General features: G+C 38.2%; 1 protein-coding gene across 1 annotated transcript in view; it reads left to right on the top strand.

The window, feature by feature from the left end:
* Positions 1-18,715, top strand: part of LOC128704076 (intraflagellar transport protein 81 homolog) — a 71,919-nt gene that overhangs the window by 16,475 nt on the left and 36,729 nt on the right. The window contains exons 8-12 of the mRNA XM_053799088.2: positions 1,721-1,804; positions 2,026-2,145; positions 4,215-4,421; positions 5,074-5,263; positions 5,992-6,116. Of these exons, the coding sequence (XP_053655063.1) occupies positions 1,721-1,804; positions 2,026-2,145; positions 4,215-4,421; positions 5,074-5,263; positions 5,992-6,116 (726 nt within the window). The remainder of the gene's footprint in view (positions 1-1,720; positions 1,805-2,025; positions 2,146-4,214; positions 4,422-5,073; positions 5,264-5,991; positions 6,117-18,715) is intronic.

The following is an 18,715-nucleotide window of genomic DNA, read 5'->3' as shown; positions in this document are numbered from 1 at the left end:
AGTACTAAACAGGATGTTATATAGTGGACAAAGCAGATGACCAGCAGCTAGGGTGAGGTGAGGCAAGGTGCTTCAGGTTGTAGAAATTAGGTGGACAAGTGAGAAGGGTTGGATGAATTTGAGTAACACCTACCTAGCATGGGCCAGTAGGCTTGCTGTAGTATACAGCTTCTCATTCATATTTTATTTGTTCATTCACTTAACAGCCAATTCTAACATGGGCAATAATCTTTTGGCTAAAAGTTTAGAAACACACAAGCTACCAGACCTTTGCAGGATTGTGTCAGCAGTGGCAATTAATGCAGCCTCTAGCAACTTCCATTTTATGGTTGTTTTCTCAGATGACCAGTTAGGTGTCGCAAAAGTTCATCAGATGTCATTGTTCGTCCCTGTGCTGCTCACATGTTGCAATGACTCCATTGGTACGCACTCTTGCATATAACTCATCTTATACATATGTATTTCACTTATGCAGGTAGTTAGAAAAAACATACAAATACAGTATACATTTTTTTTTTTTTTTAGTATATACACTACAGCAATATCAGATTTGACTTGTATGTAAAAGCACTCGTTTCAGTTCCCTCAGGACCCCAGTTCAAACCCCATACATCGTCTAAAATTTAAATCTGATTTTATTTAATTGGGAATATAAAACACTAAGTTTTCAAGTATCTTACGGTTAGAGATTTGGAAGATGTGAAGGAATAGAATCCAAGGAAGAAGAAATATTAAACTTTCTTTTTTATAAAATTGGCCATAGGAAAGGCTGAATTGCTCACACTTCACTGCAGTTAAGAGGAAAAAGAATATAATGTGTAGTCCAAAATATATCTCTACAAATGCAACTTGAAGAAGTAGAAGTACTGTGCAACAGAGAATCAAAATATAATATCAAGAATTATATGGAGTCCTAGGTAGTAGGTTGGTAGACAGCAACCGCCCAGGGAGGTGCTACCGTCCTGCCAAGTGAGTGTAAAACGAAAGCCTGTAATTGTTTTACATGATGGTAGGATTGCTGGTGTCGTTTTTTCTGTCTCGTGAACATGCAAGATTTCAGGTACGTCTTGCTACTTCTACTTACACTTAGGTCACACTACACATACATGTACAAGCATATATATACACATCCCTCTGGGTTTTCTTTTATTTTCTTTCTAGTTCTTGTTCTTGTTTATTTCCTCTTATCTCCATGGGGAAGTGGAACAGAATTCTTCCTCCGTAAGCCATGTGTGTTGTAAGAGGCGACTGAAATTCCAGGAGCAAGGGGCTAGTAACCCCTTTTCCTGTATATATTACTAAATGTAAAAGGAGAAACTTTCGTTTTTCTTTTTGGGCCACCCCGCCTCGGTGGGATACGGCTGGTATGTTGAAAGAAGAATTATATTAAGTATAGTGATTAACTAATTTATTCCACACTATTGCTAAGGAATTAAAAAAGCTGAGCATGGCATGATATACACTAAGATTAGCAACAGATATAACATTCAGTGTCCTGATACTCACTGTCCACCCTATCTGAGAGTCCTACTTGTAATGCAGACTCTTTACTGTAATCTTTCTTGACTAACATTGATTTGCTACATCAGCTGTGACCTCCCTCCCTTCTGCAGATCTCCATTCCTCAATGTAGCCTGAATGACCCTTTTGTGCAGTAAATTAATTGTGTGCAAAAACTTATATATGGTATGGAGATGTAATTTTTTCCGATGTTTGTCAGATTCGTGCACTGACAGCTGAGATCAACAACTTGAATGAAGCTCGTATGAAGGAAGTGGAAGAAGATGACAGCCCAGAGAGCAAGGTAGGCAGTTTAATTATGAGAGTATATTTTTGTTTATAATTTTAATGGTAAAGTCAACAATGCACACCATTGTGGACAATAATAAGTCACTTTATTCAGTATTTTCAAGTTATGCTTTACTTTAGATATATGTTACTGCATAGGACAATTGTAATCATCTAAAATTGTATGTAAACAAGCTTACTTAAGTTTTTCATCTCTTTGCTTTTTCTTTTTGGCAGGTTGGAAAGTTATCATTTTTTCGGCAAAATGCAGCAATAATCACCCGAAAGAAAGAACAAGCTGCTGAACGTCTTAATGAACTACGAGGAGAATTAGCAAACCTTCAAGAGGATATGAGGGTTAGTTAAATTTAGAAATCAAATATTATTTAATTTTCTTTTTTTTTTTTTTTACCTAAGTAGCTCTCCCACCAAGGCAGGGGTCACCCAGAGGAAAAAAAATCACCATCATTCATTCAGTCACTGTGTTGCCAAAAGTGTTCTGACATCACAGTTCAGATTACCCTCAGACTGCAACATTCCTGCCCTTCAGAGTTATGGCACTTTTCCACCTCCAGGACTCAAGTCTGGCTAACAGGTTTCCCTTAATCCTTTCATAAAATTTCCCTGCTCACACTCTAACAATATGTCTATTTATTATTAAATTCATGGGAAAGAGCTAAACCCACAGGAGTCATACAGTGCTTGGGAAATGGAAGGTAATGAGGTTTGATCTATGGAAGAATAAAGTACCTCCAGTTCCTTTGTAATGACATTATCCTATGAATGTAGAAAAATGAATTTTCACTTAGAAAGTATAGGAAGAAATCTTTTCTTCAACTTTCAACAAACCGGCCATATCCCACCGAGGCAGGGTGGCCCAACAAGAACTAGAAAGAAAATAGAAGAAAACCCAGAGGGATGCGTATATATACATATATATGCTTGTACATGTATGTGTAGTGTGACCTAAGGGTAAGTAGAAGTAGCAAGACGTACCTGTAATCTTGCATATTTATGAGACAGACAAAAGACGCCAGCAATCTTACCATCATGTAAAACAATTACAGGCTTTCGTTTTACACTCACTTGGCAGGACGGTAGTACCTCCCTGGGTGGTTGCTGTCTACCAACCTACTACCTATAATATGTATAAATAAATATACATGTACTATATATAATATGTATAAGTAAATATACTATAGACAGCAACTGCCCAGGGAGGTACTACTGTCCTGCCTAGTGAGTGTAAAACTGAAGCCTGTAATTGTTTTACATGATGGTAGGATTGCTGGTGTCTTTTTTTTTGTCCAATACACATGCAAGATTTCAGGTACGTCTTGCTACTTCTACTTACTTAGGTCACACTACACATACATGTACAAGCATATATATACACACCCCTTTGGGTTTTCTTCTATTTTCTTTCTAGTTCTTGTTCTTGTTTATTTCCTCTTACCTCCATGGGGAAGTGGAACAGAATTCTTCCTCCGTAAGCCATGCGTGTTGTAAGAGGTGACTAAAATGCCGGGAGCAAGGGGCTAGTAACCCCTTCTCCTATATATATTACTAAATGTAAAAGGAGAAACATTGGTTTTTTCTTTTGGGCCACCCCACCTCGGTGGGATACGGCCAGTGTGTTGAAAGAAAGAAATATACTATATTGTAGGTAGTAGGTTGGTAGACAGCAACCACCCAGGGAGGTACTACCGTCCTGCCAAGTGAGTGTAAAACGGAATCCTGTAATTGTTTTACATGATGGTAGGATTGCTGGTGTCTTTTTTCTGTCTTTTAAACATGCAAGATTTCAGGTACGTCTTGCTACTTCTACTTACACTTAGGTCACACTACACATACATGTACAAGCATATATATATATATGCACCCCTCTGGGTTTTCTTCTATTTTCTTTCTAGTTCTTGTTCTTGTTTATTTCCTGGTATCTCCATGGGGAAGTGGAACAAAATTCTTCCTCCGCAAGCCATGCGTGTTGTAAGAGGTGACTAAAATGCCGGGAGCAAGGGCCTAGTAACTCCTCCTCCTGTATAAATTACTAAATTTAAAAAAAGAAACTTTTGTTTTTGCTTTTGGGCCACCCACCACAGTGGGATACGGCTGGTGCGTTGAAAGAAAGAAATGAGATATATATATCTAGATAGATAAATGCCAAGCCCATAGCAATTGTAGCAATCTCAATCAGGTCATTAACACTGAACTTCTTTTCATGATAGGACTCTTGTTACATTTTGTGAACTGCACTGATTTTGTAAGATTATATTTATGTTGCACAGAGAGAATTACTGGTTCCATAGTAATGGGATATCACATAATACAAATTTCATCCAAATAAAGAGTGTTTTAATGTTTCATTATTTTAAAAGACTGTCGGTGTGAAACAAATACTATATTACATCTACCATCTCTTGCAGGACAAGCAGGATCAACTTCAACAGTTCTCTGGTGAACAAGTCCTCCGAGGTGAAGAGTTCAAGCGCTATGTCAATAAACTAAGGGGCAAGAGCTCAGCATACAAAATGAAACGAGCTGAATTAAGTGAACTGAGAGCTGAATTTGGGGTTCTTAGTCGAACTGGAGAAATTCTGCATTCCAAAGAGGCACAAATGTTAGAGCAACTTGTAAGTCTATGGTTATATAGTGATTTTAATTTTACTAGATTTACCAAAATTTACTTCCAAGGAAATAAAACAGAATTATTATTATAATTATAATCAAATTAAGCACTAAAGCTGTAAGGGTCATACAGTACTGCAGGGGAGGATATGTGAAAAAATGTGCAAAGGTTAAGAATGAGTGAGGTAAGGTGTGTAAAGTTAGGGGTTAGTGGGGGTGGGGGGCTTACCCCTAGTTTATTCTAACTGGAAATCAAAGTAAGTGGTGCAATAGGTTAGTTTCAGTTGAGAAGTCCAGGAGTCTGTGTCAAAGGTGGGACTTTCTACAAGGAGGTTCATGAGAGTGTGTGTTGAGATGGCTAAGGTGTTGGAAGTGTGGATTCTGCATGCACCCTGAGAGGCAAGACAATCTATTAGCAAATGTTGGATGGACATTGTGACCTGACATTCCTCACAGAGTGGTGTCAGTCATTTTTCTCTGTGATATCCATGAGCGAGTCACGTGTGTCCAGTACACAAGTGCGAGTGTATGGTCTCCCAAACTCGACAGCAGTGGAAAGATGACCAGAATCTTAAATGTTTAATAGAAAACCATTTGTTGTAGTTCAATGTAGGCCAACATTTCCTGTGTGTAGGATTGCCTTGTGTTAACTTTCAGAGTGCTCTAGAGTCGCAGATGGGTGTGTCAGGTTTCCGTGAAACTCAGGAGACCATGGAGAAGGTTTCATCAATGAAAGCTGAAGTTGATGAACGCAAAGGACAGACACTTGAGGAAATGTCTGGCATGGTTATGGAGTTGAATCGTAAAATTGCAGAAAGAAAAGCACGCCTGGCCCCACTTATCAAAGGTAAGTGCATGTAGTACTTTATTTACAATCTCCCATTGGCAACAGATTTTTTTTATAGCACAAAGCATATTAAAGAAATACAGGGGACTTTCGGCACTAGGTAATTAAGGCAACTCTTGCTCTATTTTTTTTTTTATATATATATACACCTTATTACAGAATTTTTATTTAGAGGTGTTTCAAACTTAGCTTTCATCAGATCATTTCATTTTTAAACTGCCATATGCAAGATAATCACCTACTTTGTTGTATATACAGACCACTTAGTTTTGCATCAAATATGGTTCTTCTTTCAACAAACCAGCTACATCCCACCAAAGCAATCAAATATGGTTATCTATACAGAGTTTTCTACTTCACTAAAGCCTTTATACATCTCCATAAAGATTTATTACAGATCTTCCACTGCATATTTCCTTATTGTTTTTAAATGTTGGTCTTATGTTGTTGCTCTTTTAAGTTTAAATCAAGGCTTTCCCAATCATGCTTGAGAAGTCTAATCTTATACCTGATTTGAAGATTCCTGTTCTTAGCAGCATACTACTGCTTCCAGCTCATTAGTAAATGTACTAATAAATAGCCATAAAGGTAGAGGTAATGTGCAATACCATAATAAAAGAGGGTTGCAAGATGGGATAGGGAGTGGTGATGATGCAGAATGAGGCAAAGCATATATGTGATACTCATGTTCATTTACAGTATTTGTACACATATTAAATTTTTTTCAGAACTGCGCCCTCTGAGACAAAAAGCACAAGATTTAACCGTGGATTATAATGACAAGAAGCATGCATATGATTCTGTGGCAGCAGGCTTGGACACTAATATGAGTAAACTTGAACAGGAAGTTAAGGTATGTTGCTTGCAGTCAGTGATGTATATATGATTTAATATAGCTTACATAAGATAGTATGCTTTCCTTAATTCTGCCAGACTCTTTGAATACCTGATTGTAAGAAATGGGTTTGATACATCATGCTGAATATGAAAGTAAACAGCTGAGTATGGTATGGGAATTTATAGACACATTCAGCTGGCGGCAAGGAAGGTTATTCATATTAAAGATGATACTAGCTTTTTCTCTAAAAATAATGCTTGTAGGCTTGGTGTGGTGTGGAGGGGAAGTGTCACACAGCATATTCTAACTGGATGTAACATGCAAAGCAGACTGATGCACATTTTCTCCTAAATTTACAACATGCTGTTCTAGACTTTCTCCTGTGTAACCTGAACTTGCGTAAAATATTTCAATCTTGTTTTGCTGAAAATGTGTTACTGGGATGTGTTAATCAAGACTCTCCTATAGATGAACTAAGTTTATGCATAGGTAAAGGTTATATATAGGTATTGGTAATATATATAGAGAAGTTTATACACGAGGGCCTCGCTTATACGGCAGATTAGGTTCCAGGCTGCTGCCATAAAACAAAAATTGCTGTAAAGTGAATTGCTTTTTTTTTCACTTTTAAATGCCTATACATGCCTGATAATATGTTTACACTATCATATATAAAGTTAACAATAGAACTAGACCTAAAAAAATTAAAAAAAGTAAAATGCGCATACAGTACACTCATTACGTACCTTGAAATATTTTTCGCTTTAACATAGGGTGAGAGGTGAGTATTATTTATTATAGGAAGTCAGAAGGAAATGAAATCAGCCTCTGCTAGCTTCATATTTATTTTCAGCAGCTTCTCCACCTCAGCCTCTCTTAGGCCTTGGACTGGATAATGGCATGGCTTAACCCTTTGACTGTCGAAGGGCCCAATCCTGAAGTTGCTCCTGGTGTCGCAAAATATTCGAAAAAAAAAAAAATAATTTTTTCTTATGAAATGATAGAGAATCTTTTCCCGATTGTAAAGACACCAAAAAAACGAAATTTGATGGAAAACTGACGGAATTACGCTCTCGCGAAGTTAGCGACTTCGGCGATATTTAAAAATCGGCAATTTCGCCCACTTTGAGCCCTATTTTCGGCTAATTCCGTTATTCCAGTCAACCAAACTCATAACTATTTCTTCAGAACTCTATTTTTTATATCGAGTGAGCACAAGAAACTGCCCATTTACCGATTTCAACTACCCAATAACATGGTCAGAAATTTGCAATTTGGCCAATTTCACGAAAATTAAAAAATACGACAATTTCAAAATAAGGTCCAGAATGAACAATGCAGACATTCCTGGCTCTAAAATAAGATTTTCTTTGTTCATCAGTCATGTCTCCAGGTCCCTGTGATATTACTCTTGCTTTTTATTTTGAAATTTTATTCAAACAAAAAATAGAAGATTTACTGTTATGCAGACTACTGCAATACTGTAATAATTGTAAAAATTACATCAACCCATTCATGACTGCGTATTAGAATGGCTATTTGGACATTTATTGGACAATGACATCATTTGTTTACTTTTGAACATCGGCAAAAATCAAACATTTCCTGTACTTTGTGCTCCATTTCCAGGTTCTTTTTATAGTAAAATTAATCAAAATCACCTCCATTTCTATAATATATTTTCCATTCTATCAAATGAGACCATGAAAACGAGAATACAACCACAAATACTATACGAAAATAGACCACAAAGTCGGCATTTTAATTAAAAAAAACGGTCGGAGTTTTTTTTTCTCATTATGCACTGCGTGCTCCAGGATTTTTTTTATGTGGTGCACACTGACCACACAGACCCATTCTCTCACATGTGGGCCTACTAGCTTTCTCCTGCCTGATTTGAAGCCGCTAGAATTTATGAGTATATATACGTCAAACACGGTACCTCACAAACGTATATATACGGCCGCGACAGTCAAAGGGTTAAAGGCATGTGACTACTTGATCTTCAGTCCACATCAGTAAAAGTTTTTCCATGACAGCCATAAGGTTATCAGGTTTTTTATAACTTTAGTGTTCACTGGTGTAGCACTTTTAATTTCCTGCAACAATTTTTTCTTAGATGCCATCGTAACACAAAAATAGATTATTTCATTTTTAAATTGCCATATGCAAGATAATCGCCTAATCACCTACCCATTTTTAGAGTGAATGATGCTATGAGTATACATAATAATTTTAAAACACTCAAAACCTTGGAAAGTTTCAGTACGGAACCAAGAGACGCAGAGCTCACGGCAAAACACCCAGGTTCACTTGTGGAAATAAAGATTATTATTATTATTATAAAACACATGGGAAAGGGGGCTCCATAAATGTTAGGGTGAAATTAAATTATGGGGAATCAAATACAGAATGGGAGTTGACACAGTTATTTTTGCTGATGTTACTGTGCTTATGGGAGAGTCTAAAGAAAAGTTGCAAAGGTTAGTGGACAAGTTTGGGAGGGTGTGTAAAGGTAGAAAGTTGAAAGTGAACATAGATAAGAGTAAGGTGATAAAGGTATCAAATGATTTAGATAAAGAAAAATTGGATATCACTTTAGAGAGAGGGAGTATGGAAGAAGTGAATGTTTTCAGATATTTGGGAGTTGACTTGTCGGCAGATGGGTTTATGAAGGATGAGGTTAACCATAGAATTGATGAAGGAAAAACGGTGAGTGGTGCATTGAGATATCTGTGGAGACAAAAAAAATGTTATCCATGGAGGAAAAGAAGAATATGTACCAAAGTATAGTGGTACCAACACTCATATGGGTGTGAAGTTTGGGTTGCAAATGCTGCAGTGGGGAGGCAGTGTAGATGTCTTGTCTAAGGGCAATGTGTGGTGTAAATATTATGCAGAGAATTCGGAGTGTGGAAATTAGGAGATGTGGAGTTACTAAAAGTATTAGTCAGAGGACTGAAGAGGGGTTGTTGAGGTGGTTTGGCCATTTAGAGAGAATGGATCAAAGTAGAATGACTTGGAGAGCATATAAATCTGTAGGGAAAGGAAGGCGGGGTAGGGGTCATCCTCGAAAAAGTTGGAGGGAGAGGGTAAAGGAGGCTTTGTGGGCGAGGAGCTGGACTTCCAGCAAGCATGTGTGAGCGTGTTAGATAGGAGTGAATGAAGACAAATGGTTTTTGGGACCTGATGAGCTGTTGGAGCGTGAGAAGGGTAATATTTAGTGAAGGGATTCAGGGAAACTGATTATTTTTATAACGCCGGACTTGAGTACTGGAAATGGGAAGTACAATGCCTGCACTTGAAAGGTGTTTGGGATATTGGCAGTTTGGATGGGTATGTTATATATCTTTATATATGCTTCTAAACTTGTATCTGGGTGCCTCTGCAAAGACAGTGATTATGTGTGAGTGAGGTGAAAGTGTTGAATGATGATAAAAGTATTTTCTTTTTGGGGATTTCCTTTCTTTTTGGGTTACCCTGCCTCGGTGGGAGACGGCCAACTTGTTAAAAAAAATATCCATTGTATGTTGGTACTCATTCACTTCGCAGTATGCATGTGATTGTGAAGTGTTTTTCCACCTTACATTGTGTACAAATTGTCTTCATGTTGGTGCAGTAGAATACACAATAGCAACACTCCCATTCTCTTGCAACACCATTTTTAGAGTGAATGCTGCTATGAGTGAAGGCATACAAAAGGAATTTTTTCTACAGTTACCCCAGTAATACTGTACTGTACACAGCTTCTCTGGTGTTGAACTAGAGAAAACATAATTCTTACCATCACTACTACAAGCTACCTGGCCACCACAACCTCATATTCATGTCAGTTTGTTCTACTGTGGTTATATGCATTATGTTTATATATGTAGCATGTTTCTTAAATAATTTTGAAAAAATGTCATAGATGGATTAATGAAAATGTCTATAGTAATGTAATATACAGCATTTAAAGCACCCCAGAGTGATTATTATTATTATTATTTTTTTTTTCAACAAACCGGCCGTATCCCACCAAGGCAGGGTGGCCCAAGAAGAAAAATGAAAGTTTCTCTTTTTAAACTTAGTAATTTATGCAAGAGAAGGGGTTACTAGCCCCTTGCCCCCCGGCATTTTAGTCGCCTCTTACAACATGCATGGCTTACGGAGAAGAATTCTGTTCCACTTCCCCATGGAGATAAGAGAAAATAAACAAGAACAAGAACTAGAAAGAAAATAGCAGAAAACCCAGAGGGGTGTATAGTATATATATGCTTGTATATGTATGTGTAGTGTGACCCAAGTGTAAGTAGAAGTAGCAAGATGTACCTGAAATCTTGCATGTTTATGAGACAGAAAAAAGGACACCAGCAATCGTGCCATCATGTAAAACAATTACAGGCTTTCGTTTTACACTCACTTGGCAGGACGGTAGTACCTCCCTGGGTGGTTGCTGTCTACCAACCTACTACCTAAAATTATTATTATTATTATTATTGTGTCTTCAACACTAGTGAGACACTTTTAGTGTCTCACTAGTGATTTTAATGTGCCTGCACTCAAACACAGTGTGTAAGTTTATTTAGGTACAGGTATGCATTAGTATAGTTATCAGGGTATACGGTATACTGCTGATTAACCCTTTCAGGGTCCAAGGCCAAAATCTGAACGGGTGCCCCAATGGCCAAGAAATTTTGAAAAAAAAAAAATAATTTTTTTTACAGAACTAAAGATAATATTTTTGTGAAGGTAATAAAACAAAAAAAAAAATTCTGATCAGTACACAGCGGCGGGAAGTTGACCAAAATGAACGGGTGGCGGCAACATTAGTGACTTCCGCAAAATCGCATTTTTTTATTTTACGTTTTTTATACTTTTTTCTTTTCTTTTCTAATTTTTTTCTTTTTCTAGTAACATTTGTGGCCTGTGAGACCAATATACTGTATATTGTATAAGTGTACGCTCATTGTATTGAACACAATAACTGCACTAATTTGTTTATCATTATATTGCTTACAAAACTTGTTTACAAGTTTATTGTAAACAAAATGATGAAAATATTAGTGTGGTTATTGTGTTGAATACAACAACATAGTACCCTATGGTACAATGGTGCCATAGGGTGCAATGGTACCATATAGCACAATTGTACCATATGGCACAATGGTACCATATGGTACAATGGCACATGATACAATGGTACCATATGATACAATGATACCATATGGTAGAATATGGTACAATGACATCATTTGGTACAATGGTACCATATGGTGCAATGGTACCTTATGGTACCATATGGTACATTGTACCATACAGTACAATGATACCATATGGTTCATTGTACCATATGGTACTATATGGTACTGTTGTATTCAACACAATAAACACACTTATATTTTCATCATTATTTTGTTTACAATAATTGTTTACAACAAAAATATGCAAAAATATTGTATATTAGTAATGTTCTATTATATATTTACAAATGTACAGGAACTGGACATGTTCCTTGAGGTGGATGACAAAGCACTTTGTCTTGGAAACTGCTGAGTCAGTAGCTAGCTTGTGTGGCCACTCACTCAGCCTTGGCTGGTGTCTTGTGCCACCAACACCTACTATTGACCATATGGTACATGGTATCACATGTTACAGGGTACCATATGGTACATTGTACTATATGGTATAGGGTACCATGCAGTACAGGAAAACATATGGTGCAGGGTACCATATGGCACAGGGTACCATATGGCACAGGGTACCATATGGCACAGGGTACCATACAGTATAAGACACCATATGGTACAGATACAAGGATCCCTATGGAAATAAGTCACCCTGATTTTTTTGGGTTATCCTAGGATTTTATACATATGCTGCTATGTATAATAATCCATGTAATTGTATTTCTGTACACCTGAATAAACTTACTCAAGCACATGTTGCATCATAAGTAAGTTTATTTAGGTATACACAAATAAAGTTACATAGAATATCGTACTTAGCAGCATATGTTTGGAGAACCTAGGATAACCCAAAAAAGTCATACAGACTTACTTCCATTAGGGTCCCTGTACTATGTACTATATGGTATAATGTACCATATGGTATAATGTACCATATGGTGCCATTGTACCATATGGTACAATGGTACCATATGGTGCAATGAATATGGTATATAGAATTCCTCTTGCACTCCACTTCCATCAGTCTTAGAACTGTAAGTTGTGAAGAGGAGAGTCAGAATTCGCCCGAAGAGTGAATGGGGAGTGAGAGCTTCCTTGCCGCCAGGCATGATGAACAAAGCTACTTTGGCCGTGCTCCCACAATGCCATGCGGGCGTCCAGATTTTTTCTATAGTGTGCACACTGACCACCCAGACCCATTCTCTCAGATGTAGGCCTACCGGCCTTCTCGTGCTAAATTTAACACCGCTAGAATTTTGGCATAGATCTACGGTTTGGACCCTCAACGTAAAGCCGTAGATCTACGGCACAGGCCCTGAAAGGGTTAACACGGTAGTTACGTTCCTGAAAACTCAGTGTAAGATGAAATCGTGTAAAACTAACTTAAGAACTTACGGGTAAAATTGGGTTATGCTCCTAAAACCCCCAAACTGACAATTTTTTTTTTTAGACTTGAAATCGTAAAAAAGAATAAAAATGATAAATAAGTATACACGATATGATGTAGGGCGAAATGACAGTAGTTTGTTGGATTATGTATTGGTAGATAAAAGACTGTTGAGTAGACTTCAGGATGTACATGTTTATAGAGGGGCCACAGATATATCAGATCACTTTCTAGTTGTAGCTACACTGAGAGTAAAAGGTAGATGGGATACAAGGAGAATAGAAGCATCAGGGAAGAGAGAGGTAAAGGTTTATAAACTAAAAGAGGAGGCAGTTAGGGTAAGATATAAACAGCTATTGGAGGATAGATGGGCTAATGAGAGCATAGGCAATGGGGTCGAAGAGGTATGGGGTAGGTTTAAAAATGTAGTGTTAGAGTGTTCAGCAGAAGTTTGTGGTTACAGGAAAGTGGGTGCAGGAGGGAAGAGGAGCGATTGGTGGAATGATGATGTAAAGAGAGTAGTAAGGGAGAAAAAGTTAGCATATGAGAAGTTTTTACAAAGTAGAAGTGATGCAAGGAGGGAAGAGTATATGGAGAAAAAGAGAGAAGTTAAGAAAGTGGTGAAGCAATGTAAAAAGAGAGCAAATGAGAGAGTGGGTGAGATGTTATCAACAAATTTTGTTGAAAATAAGAAAAAGTTTTGGAGTGAGATTAACAAGTTAAGAAAGCCTAGAGAACAAATGGATTTGTCAGTTAAAAATAGGAGAGGAGAGTTATTAAATGGAGAGTTAGAGGTATTGGGAAGATGGAAGGAATATTTTGAGGAATTGTTAAATGTTGATGAAGATAGGGAAGCTGTGATTTCGTGTATAGGGCAAGGAGGAATAACATCTTGTAGGAGTGAGGAAGAGCCAGTTGTGAGTGTGGGGGAAGTTCGTGAGGCAGTAGGTAAAATGAAAGGGGGTAAGGCAGCCGGGATTGATGGGATAAAGATAGAAATGTTAAAAGCAGGTGGGGATATAGTTTTGGAGTGGTTGGTGCAATTATTTAATAAATGTATGGAAGAGGGTAAGGTACCTAGGGATTGGCAGAGAGCATGCATAGTTCCTTTGTATAAAGGCAAAGGGGATAAAAGAGAGTGCAAAAATTATAGGGGGATAAGTCTGTTGAGTGTACCTGGTAAAGTGTATGGTAGAGTTATAATTGAAAGAATTAAGAGTAAGACGGAGAATAGGATAGCAGATGAACAAGGAGGCTTTAGGAAAGGTAGGGGGTGTGTGGACCAGGTGTTTACAGTGAAACATATAAGTGAACAGTATTTAGATAAGGCTAAAGAGGTCTTTGTGGCATTTATGGATTTGGAAAAGGCGTATGACAGGGTGGATAGGGGGGCAATGTGGCAGATGTTGCAAGTGTATGGTGTAGGAGGTAGGTTACTGAAAGCAGTGAAGAGTTTTTACGAGGATAGTGAGGCTCAAGTTAGAGTATGTAGGAAAGAGGGAAATTTTTTCCCAGTAAAAGTAGGCCTTAGACAAGGATGTGTGATGTCACCGTGGTTGTTTAATATATTTATAGATGGGGTTGTAAGAGAAGTAAATGCGAGGGTCTTGGCAAGAGGCGTGGAGTTAAAAGATAAAGAATCACACACAAAGTGGGAGTTGTCACAGCTGCTCTTTGCTGATGACACTGTGCTCTTGGGAGATTCTGAAGAGAAGTTGCAGAGATTGGTGGATGAATTTGGTAGGGTGTGCAAAAGAAGAAAATTAAAGGTGAATACAGGAAAGAGTAAGGTTATGAGGATAACAAAAAGATTAGGTGATGAAAGATTGAATATCAGATTGGAGGGAGAGAGTATGGAGGAGGTGAACGTATTCAGATATTTGGGAGTGGACGTGTCAGCGGATGGGTCTATGAAAGATGAGGTGAATCATAGAATTGATGATGGAAAAAGAGTGAGTGGTGCACTTAGGAGTCTGTGGAGACAAAGAACTTTGTCCTTGGAGGCAAAGAGGGGAATGTATGAGAGTATAGTTTTACCAACGCTCTTATATGGGTGTGAAGCGTGGGTGATGAATGTTGCAGCGAGGAGAAGGCTGGAGGCAGTGGAGATGTCATGTCTGAGGGCAATGTGTGGTGTGAATATAATGCAGAGAATTCGTAGTTTGGAAGTTAGGAGGAGGTGCGGGATTACCAAAACTGTTGTCCAGAGGGCTGAGGAAGGGTTGTTGAGGTGGTTCGGACATGTAGAGAGAATGGAGCGAAACAGAATGACTTCAAGAGTGTATCAGTCTGTAGTGGAAGGAAGGCGGGGTAGGGGTCGGCCTAGGAAGGGTTGGAGGGAGGGGGTAAAGGAGGTTTTGTGTGCGAGGGGCTTGGACTTCCAGCAGGCATGCGTGAGCGTGTTTGATAGGAGTGAATGGAGACAAATGGTTTTTAATACTTGACGTGCTGTTGGAGTGTGAGCAAAGTAACATTTATGAAGGGATTCAGGGAAACCGGCAGGCCGGACTTGAGTCCTGGAGATGGGAAGTACAGTGCCTGCACTCTGAAGGAGGGGTGTTAATGTTGCAGTTTAAAAACTGTAGTGTAAAGCACCCTTCTGGCAAGACAGTGATGGAGTGAATGATGGTGAAAGTTTTTCTTTTTCGGGCCACCCTGCCTTGGTGGGAATCGGCCGGTGTGATAATAAAAAAAAAAAAAAAAATTGTAATTGTAGTTCATTGTCATGATGTATTATGTCTAATGCATTGCTTAATGCTACATATGTTACCAAAATAATATTTCTTACTTTATATTGTGGTTGCTGGTATATTTCATTGATTCTGAAGAGAATGGAGAGGGATGCTATGGCCCTACTGGGCTGAGGTGGAAGGTTGTGGATTGTTTGCTGAGGTGGATGGTTAAGGCTTTTACACTAAAGTCGATAGTTGTACTAGATTAGTCAGAAATTCTGTACAATACGTGTGCAACAATATAACAGGCTATCATCTGCTATCAGCGATCACTTGTATATATCAGTAAAAAATGCCATATTTTACCAGTTAAGACTTTACTAAATAAATGTGTCCAGAGTAATACCTACCATAATATAAATGTAAGTGATCCAAGAAAACATGAAAAATATAACATCACAAGACAAGCTTTTCAAGGCTATCAGCATGTAAGTAAGTAAGTTTATTCAGGTATACACAAATACAGTTACATAGAATTATCATACATAGCAGCATATGTGTAGAGAACCTAGGATAATCCAAAAAAGTCAGACAGAGTGACTTATTTCCATTGGGGTCCTTTTACCTTATTATTATAATATAAAGGTTATAATATTTTCTTATTATTCTACAATGAAGATAACATCTTATTATCATACTAAAAAGATTATTTACTACACGAGGGTCATTAAGACTATCTACAATAAGAGGGTCATTACTAGGAATAAGGTAAAATTTACACGTATGTTAGCTAAAAAATAAAAAATCTTTCCCCTCCCTTTCTGTAGCTACATTCATCAGACACCTTTTGGCAATCTTCTTGAACTGGTTCATGCTATGACTGGCTTTGACATGTGCGGGTAGTCTGTTCCATTCCTTTATTGCTGTACAATAAAAGGTGTTTGACGCCTGGCCAATGACTGTGGGTACTACAAAGTTGTGCTCTCTCCCCCTAGTACTATGATTGCTTTGGTTCCCAACCTTGACAAAATTGACAGTAAGATATTCTGGACACTGTTTGTGAGCAATTTTATAAACATGATTTAGCTTCAGTTGTTTTACTCTGTCTTCAACATTCAGCATATCCAACTGCTGTAATTCATCCTGGCCTACATGTTCTCTTGGTCCCAGCCCCAGGATGAATCTTACGATTTTGTTCTGAGTGATTTGCAGTCTATCTTTCAGTTTTTTTGTCAAGGCAGAGTACCATGAAGAGCAAGCGTAATCCATATGGCATTGTATAAGGGCTAGACATAGGGTCCTGCGAGCCTCAGTAGGTAGACACTGTGCTTGTCTATACAGAAACTTCAGTCTGGCATTCGCTTTCTTTACTACACTGTTCCCTATCAATTCTCCTGACATGCATGGGTCAAAGGGGATTCCCAGATATTTTACTGATGAAACCAAAGTGATGGGCTCCCCATTACACTGAACATTAAAATTATTTACCCTTCTCAGTTTATGTTTCGTGCCAAAGAGAATGGCTTCAATTTTCCCTAGGTGTAATGATAGTTTGTTGTCTACTAACCATTTGCTGCAGGACTCCAGTTCCAGTGTTAAAACATTAGCAATATCTTGTGGGTCTTTACCTGTCACTAACAGAGCACTGTCATCTGCATACAGTAGGAGTTTGCACTTGACACTGATAGGCATATCATTGACATAACATAAGAATAATAAGGGACCCAGAATACTACCTTGGGGGAACTCCACATGTTATCGGCAGGGGTTCTGATTCCGTTTTGTTGATTTTGACTATTTGTCTCCTGTTGCTAAGTTAGGACTTAAACCAGTCTACAGAACCTATACCGATAGCTTGAAGTTTCTTGCATAATATATTGTGGTTGACAGTATCGAAGGCCTTTTGCAGGTCTAAGGTTACCATACCTATGAGGTTCCCCTTTGACATTTCAGTTCTCAGGTAATCCATCAGAATAATAAGGGAGGTGTCAGTTGAGTAGGATCTTCTAAAGCCTGATTGATAGCTATGGAGAATGCTGTTGTCATTAAGGTACTTAACTACTTGAGAATACACCGCCCTCTCCAGAATTTTAGATATTATACTGAGTATACTAACAGGCCTATAGTTGCTTACATCAGACCTATTATTTTTCTTGAAGATAGGAGTAACTCTGGCCTCCTTGAACCCCTCCGGTACGGTATTAGTGGTGATTGATAGATTTATTATGTGAGCAATAGGGATTGACAGTTCAGAAGCACCATCTTTTAGGAACTTAGACGGGATGTTATCAGGGCCTGTGCTCTTAGTTGGGTTTAACCTGCTTAGCTCTTTTTGAATGAAGTCATGAGATACACTTACTAGTTGACAACTGTTTGGGGTTACCCCTTTATTGGTATAGTATGTTTGAAACTTATCAGAGTCTGTGTTAAAGGTATTTGATGCAGCTGGTAGTTTACTTACTAGTGTTGATGCAACAGATGTGTAGTAGGAATTAAAACAATTTGCCACCTTAGATGTTTCGTGGCATACTTCATTATCGATAGTGAGTACTATGTTAGACCTATCTACTGGCTTATGGCTATACCCCAACTGTTTTAGTTGTTGCCAGAGCTTTCTGGGGTTATGCTTATACTCTTCAATTTTTGAGCAATAGTGTTTTGCCTTTGCTCCTTTTATAAGTCTCTGTACTCTGTTCTTCACCCTTTGGAATTCATTTAGTGCTGCAATATCCTATATGTTTGCTTTAAATCTTTTTAGCAGCTGGTCTCTGAATTTCATATTATCTAATATCTCAGTAGTCATCCAGGGTTCAGTTCTTCGTTTAATCCTAACCTCTTTGACTGGTGCAATATTATCAAGGATGGCAGTGAACATTGTTTTGAATTTTTCCCAGGCATCGTTTATGTCCATGCAACTTGTTATCTCTGTCCAGTCACAATTGTGTAGCCTATTTACCAGTGTTTCTTTACTGTAGTTTCTAGTTGACCTCATTTTTATTGTCCTGTGTAGGCCTATCCTATCCCTAGTGATTTTCCTGGTGCAGTAAATGATGAAATGATCACTAAGACCTGTGGTAATGACGCCTGACTGACTAATGTTCTCAGAGCGGTTACAAAGTATGTGGTCAATTAGGGTGGCTGAGAACTGTGTGATCCGGGTTGGTGTATTAATTAGTTGAGTGTAGCTATTTAATCCTAGAATTTGCTTATACCTTTTGCATAGCCCGTTATTTTGCTGCTGAAAACAGATATTGAAGTCACCCAGTATTATTGCCTCGCAATTGTTTTCAAGTCCGGACAATACTCTGGAAAAGTCTTCTAAGAACTGGTCCTGGGTAGGAGGGCGGTAACTAGCTCCTACTAAGATGGGTTTGGTCTTGGGAAGCA

Source organism: Cherax quadricarinatus, chromosome 66 (genome assembly GCF_038502225.1).
Source record: "Cherax quadricarinatus isolate ZL_2023a chromosome 66, ASM3850222v1, whole genome shotgun sequence".
Taxonomy (NCBI): domain Eukaryota; kingdom Metazoa; phylum Arthropoda; class Malacostraca; order Decapoda; family Parastacidae; genus Cherax; species Cherax quadricarinatus.
The sequence above is the reverse complement of the archived record's forward strand: the minus strand, read 5'-3'. Positions and strand labels throughout refer to the sequence as shown.